Raw genomic sequence first — 6,171 nt, 5'->3', positions numbered from 1 at the left:
TGGTGGTGGTAGTGATGATTGCTGCCGGTTGTAGATTTACCGCTGCCGCTGTTGGCCTGTACGTAGAGCGCTTCGTAGTCGTAGTGATGTGGATTGCGATAGATCACCGGCCAGGAGCGGGTGGTCTTCGAATTGTGACTATAGGTTGTGGTGGTGGCGGCGGCGGCAGCAGCTGCAGCTGCGGCAACCACTGTAGGTGGAGGCGCCGTTGGCGCGGCCGGTACGCTGGACTGTTGACCGTAAACGTTTGGCGAATTCGCTGCGCCGATTGTGGCGTTAATGCTTGCTGCGGACGTGGCGGGCGTTAAGCCGCCACCAAACTGTGTTGTTGCGGCCACACCAATACTAGTCGGCGATACAGAAGCGGCGATCGCTGTGCTATTCGAACGCTGTGTTGAGCTGGTGGTGTTCGTATTCGAAGAAAATGTGGGCGTTACTGGGCTGTGACTTAGTGTTTTATCGTCGGTGTCTACCAAAGGCGTCAGTTCAGTGGGTTGGCTCTCTTCGCTGGCTTGGGCCGTCAATTTCAATGAGGCTGATGTGGGGCTCGTCTGCTTCTGTTGTTGCTGCTGGGTCGCCTGTTGGCGTTTTAGCGCATTTTTCGTTGACGACGGACCTGGGCGTGTGATGGTGGTCAGCTTCAAAGGCGGTGGCAGATGACGACCCGTTCTCTTGCTGGTGACCACAGCAGTATCGGAACTTGAGACGTTGCCGCTTATTTGTGGACTCACGCGCACTTTACCGTTGACGTTTGTCGCTATCACAATTGTCGCTGTAGGTACCGCTGTTAATTCATTGAAGTCCTCTTCCTCGACCAGTGTGGCTCCTGACGAATAAATGTTGTTAGTGTGTTTACTGCGCAGCAGATAAGATTTACTGTTACTGTTACTGTTACTAATATTGTGGTTAGGTTGGCTATGGCTGTGGCTGTTGCTATTATTAATGCTGTTGATGTTGTTGTAGTTGTAGTTGCTATAGCAGTGACTGTTGCTGTCGCTACTTTGCTTGCTTTTCGATTTCTTATGATGTTGTTTATTATTATTATTATGTTGTTGTTGTTGTTGTTTGTGATGTGACTGTGGATGCGACTGAAGTTGATTTTCTAATTGTGACTGTTGTGCTGTTGGATTTTTTAATGGCAGCTGTTCGGATGAGTGATGATTGGCGAGCTGTTGCGAATGCGCATGCGATGTGACTGCTGGTGGTTGTGGCGATGGCGATGGCGATGGCGTTGACGTGGACGTGGACGATGGTGAAGCGGATGATGTCGTCGATGGTGGCTGTAATTCATGATAATGCCCGTTGGTCGGTGAGGTTATGCTTACTTCTGGCACGCAGCGTGCGGTCACTTTGTAGCGACTGCCAGTGCCGCCGCCGCCGCCGCCGCCGCCCAAACTGGCCAAACCGACCCGTGTCTTTACCAGTCATAAGTCTGTGTCGCGTTTTTTGATTTTATTGAGGCTCATATTTTTGAGTCCGGTGGTCGCTGTTATTGTTGCTGTAGTTGTGGTTGCGGGTTTCGCAGAAGTATCTGTCGCTTCGGTTATTTTCGCTTTTGTACTTTGTTTGGAAATGTGTTGCAGTGCTTCGCGGTCTCTGTGTGGTGGTTGGTGGTTCGGTTGGTGATGTAGAAAGTATAGATCGGTATGGTCGTTTGTCGGCGGTGCGGATGATGTTGGCGTATGGCTTTGGTGTACTTTATTAGTTTTGAAATTAATTTTTGTGCGTTTCTCAAATAAGAGGCTGCGAAAAGCTGAGCTTTATGGGTAGTCTGGGTAGATTGCGTGTGCGTTTCGTGTAAAATGGCTTTGTAGTTATATTTTTTTTACCAAATGAAGGTGATTCTTATGCGCGATAGTGTTGCTTGGTTTAAGTTATAATTACAAATATGAGTTGTGTGCCTAAAAGTATGCTACAATTTGTTCAGTTGTTATTTAAAATTGCGTCCAACAGTTTCTGTTTCCAGGTTTTGTTGTTAGTATTTTTTTTTACTAAAAATCAAATCTCACTACTAAAAACAGTGTATTTTTACAAAACTCTAATTTTCTGTGTTTTTGTGCATTTGTGTGCTTGTGTTTGTGTGTGTTTTTCGAATTAGTTCCGTGTTTTGTGTTTATTTTTCAGCTTAAGCTTTTCAACTACGGCTTGTTCTTGCATTTTATATTTTTGTTTGTTAGCTTCAAGCTAAAAAGTAGAAAGAAATGAAAAAAGTAGATAGAAAATTTAGAGTTAGTGATTTGTGAATTCTTTGAAAAAATTTCACTCACTTAACTAGTACAGAGAGAAGTAAAAACAAAAACAAACAAAAAAAATCTTTAGACCATTTAAGTTTCAATATTATTTTGTACAGTGATAACTGAAAACCAAAACCGGAAGTAACACGAACACACAAAATAGATAGTTAAGGAGAAAACGGCAGACTGCGTGCACAGTGTTTTACTCTATGGTGTGAAAGGGAGTTACAGAAGGAGATGGAAATGAACTAAAAGACTATACATGCAAATACACATTAATATACAAATATTTTAAATTTCTACAAGAACAACAATGAAATCTTAAAATGAAACAATTAACAGGAGATGTTACCATAATACAAATATTAAAAAATATTCAAAAATATGGATATTTGAATACATAAATTACTTAACATAACTACAAATATACAAAGCACGCATACATACATACTTAGATATACATAACCGACTCACATACGTATGTCCAGTGTCCCACTCAGTCATAGTTAAGATTAAGTCGTATCTAAAGTTAGTAGCAATTTTTTGAAAAAATAAATTCAATTTTTTTACATAATTTTCAATCTCTCAAAAATAGCTGTTATCGAACCATAAATATGGATTTCACTATACTTAATTTCATCTAAATAGGATTAGTAATAAGGACACTAACGCCACTAGTGAATCCATTTTTCGTAAAAATATTGCTAATCGCACCTGCAGCATACCTTTCTAAAATCAACAAAATCGCGCCATAAATAAGGCTTTTCTAAATAACTCTAGCGCCGAAAATTTTCAACTTTTTAATCAGACTGTATTACGCATTTTTTTCCTTGCAAGAAAATTTCGGAGGAAAAGGCGTTAAAAAATTGCCAAAACACAATTCTTTAGAAACTTAAAACTTGCACTTTATTATACTAGAATTTAATGGGCTATAAGAGGCAACCAAAAATAATTCTGAAAAACTGATTGAAAAGCTTTTGACAAAAAAAATTGAATTTATCGGTTGAGAAAAGTCCATAGAACTAAAAACCAATTTTTTTGTTTGGCGTAGCTAGCCAGCAAAGTATAAATTTTTTTCCGGAAGTTAATTTTTCAACCAAATTTTTTTGGAGGTTAAATTTAATGATTATGTCAGCCTTCGAACCCATATTTTTCTCTTATTCCTTTGGAGAGATTTACGATTTTGTTCACCGACATTTCCAAAAACTACACTGTGCTCCATCCAGAGGATCCATTTTCAGTAAAAGTATCTATCGTCCCACCCCCAGTATACATACGTTTCTAATTTCATCAAAATAAATACAGATTTTTTGAATATCCAGCGGATGAAAATATAGTCCATGATCGTGCTAGGAGTCTTTGTTAGTACTACTGTCTGAATTTGGTTGAAATCCGTTCATCAGTTTTTGAGTCAAATTTTAACAAAGAAAAGTTTCTTCTGTAGACTTGGAGCGTGCCTAGTGATAGAACTTTTTAGAACAATATCAATACTAGTACTCATTTATAATACTCGAAAAAAGAATCGATGCCAGTACTCATATTTGCAAAAAAGTATCAATAATACTCGTACTTCCAAGTATTTTCAGGGCAAACGCCAAAAGTTAACAAAAATCAGATTGCTTTGTTTACATATACATTTGACTTCTTTCTTTTTGTAACTTGAATAGATATTGCTTTTAATGACTGAAGTCTGATCTAACAAGCATTTCTAACGGAGTTTTTGAAAAGAACTTGCAATAAGTTTAAAAGCGTAAAATAAATGTTTATAGCAAAAGGCTTATTTGAAGCTTTCAAAAGCAACTAAAGCTATTGTCTAAAGGAAAGATAAGCTCGCTTTCGCAAAAATTTTCTTCGAAAGCGGGCTGGATTTCGAATTTAAAACCAAGGTAGAATACATTGGAATACGAAGGCTCCGTTATTCTGGAGAATTGCCAAGTTATCGAGGCGAAGACCACACTCCTAACCCATTCCTTACACCGGCACAAAAAAAATTGGTGTGTGCTTTTAACCAGACCCACTTGCCGTCACGTACTTCGACCCACTGAATCTGAGGTCCGTTTGACTCGTTTTTGCCATTTTTTCATAATTTTCGCAATTAACTCCAAATTTAGTCAAATGGACCTCAATACATGTCGATATGTAGGTCTGGTTAAAAGGAAAGACCACTTTTTTTGTGTGGACCAGTGTTATCGAAGGTATGGCAAGAGATTCGTTTTCCAATTATTTAAGAAGTTTTAACCGAGCCAAATGTCCACATGACTGCTGCCTCTTCTTCTATGTTGTATAAAAATTTCATAGCGATTACCAGTAGCTCACCAGAACAAAATATATACTAATTTTTCGGTTTTTTGAGTTATGACAGTATTGAAGTAAATAAGCGTTATGCCCATGGGCTAATTTTTAAACATTTTTCAATGTAATTGAATAAAAATTGCCTAAACAAGTTTTAAACGTCGATACTTTTTGGTATTCGCGATATTTACTCAGTACTTGTCGAAAAGAATCGAGTCCTCGATACTACTCAGTACCCAGCCTTCAATAATGCAACGGAATTGCTGCTGTAAGGGAACATAGTAATTCACAGGCTGCAAAAGCAAGTTCATATATGTATGTAGGGCGAGACATCTCCTGGGGCAGTGTTTCGAAGACAGATATTCTGTAATAGAAAAGAACCAAGTAACTCGTTTTTTCTAAACTGGAAAAAATTAAGGTTTATTTGGCCCGTTCTTGTATTCTATTTTACTTTATGCCTGCTAGCAACAAGATAGAACAGAACGCATAGAAGTTCCTGAATTGTTGTTTTTTCAAGAAAGCATTTTAAAATAATTTTGATAATATTTGGCGATTTTTTGCACTTTTTAACTAAGTAATCCCGTTAACCACGTAAGGGTTCCGACTGGGTCACACGCTCAAAACATTACTAATCCTATTCCGACACTCGGGATAAAGCCTGCATCTTGCCGAAATTCCAAATTTTTTTCTCAAAACGTTATATGAAATTAATGCTATACAGAGGCGAAAATGAACTGTAAGCAAAATAGAATAACCAGAAGATTCTAGATCTTTCAGTATGATGAAAGTAGGATATTCGGGAACCAAATATTCAATTATGTTATTTAAAATTAATTTTGATTTTTTATTTTAATTTTTTTTTAGCCAGTCTGAAAAAATGTTGTGATGGGCGGGCTCAGGACCTAAAAACTGAATGACGGGATCGGGTTTGAATATTTAGTTCCGCGTCCATCTCTGCTATGTATGTACATACATTACGAGCACATTCCATCCCTCATCAAGGATAAAGATTTACTTAGAACTAGACATATGCCTCTGTTGCTTTTATTAAAAACTTTACTTTAAGAGGTCTAATACCTTATTATCAATGAGATCGATTAGTAAATTTTATTAATAAAAGAAAAAAAAAACTAATTGTGATTTGCTTAGGAATTCAGCAGTGAGATTCTGAAAATCGCTAATTTAGATCGCCGAAAATCTCGAAAAGAATAGCTTGCGCGCCTAACAACATGCAACACCCAGTTACACGTCCCTTATACTTTGAGATTTGTGTGATTACACATTGCATCTGTTACTTTTTCATGTTGTATACTTTTAGGTCACGCTTTTTTTTCATTTAGAGAATTTTGGCGACGAAAATTTTGCATAGCGATTATAAGAATCGCACTGCAGCAATGTTTTTCATGAGGCATCCTAGTGTACCTATGTACATATATATATTCATTAACTGTCATAGAACTACATACTGTTTATCAACAAACAATACATATGCACATATATATATATATATACATACCTACATACATACACACATCATGTGCATTCAAATTTAATTTTATTATCTGTGCAATATTTGCTAAAATATGCAAATATTGGTACATAAAATAGCAACAACCACAAAAGTGCTGTGGAGCATATGTAAATT

The 6,171-nt window shown here is 37.5% G+C and overlaps 1 protein-coding gene across 1 annotated transcript in view; it reads right to left on the bottom strand.

Moving 5' to 3' along the window:
- Positions 1-2: 2 nt before the first annotated feature.
- LOC118751834 (probable serine/threonine-protein kinase roco9) overlaps positions 3-6,171 on the bottom strand; it is a gene marked incomplete at its 3' end in the record, with an annotated part of 10,597 nt that continues 4,428 nt past the window's right edge. Inside the window, exon 2 of the mRNA XM_036486660.1 lies at positions 3-1,415. Within this exon, the coding sequence (XP_036342553.1) occupies positions 3-1,415 (1,413 nt within the window). The remainder of the gene's footprint in view (positions 1,416-6,171) is intronic.

This window comes from Rhagoletis pomonella, unplaced genomic scaffold (genome assembly GCF_013731165.1).
Source record: "Rhagoletis pomonella isolate Grant_MI unplaced genomic scaffold, Rhpom_1.0 Rhpom_scaffold_00001, whole genome shotgun sequence".
Classification (NCBI taxonomy): Eukaryota; Metazoa; Arthropoda; class Insecta; order Diptera; family Tephritidae; genus Rhagoletis; species Rhagoletis pomonella.
This window is presented reverse-complemented; position numbering and strand designations above follow the sequence as displayed.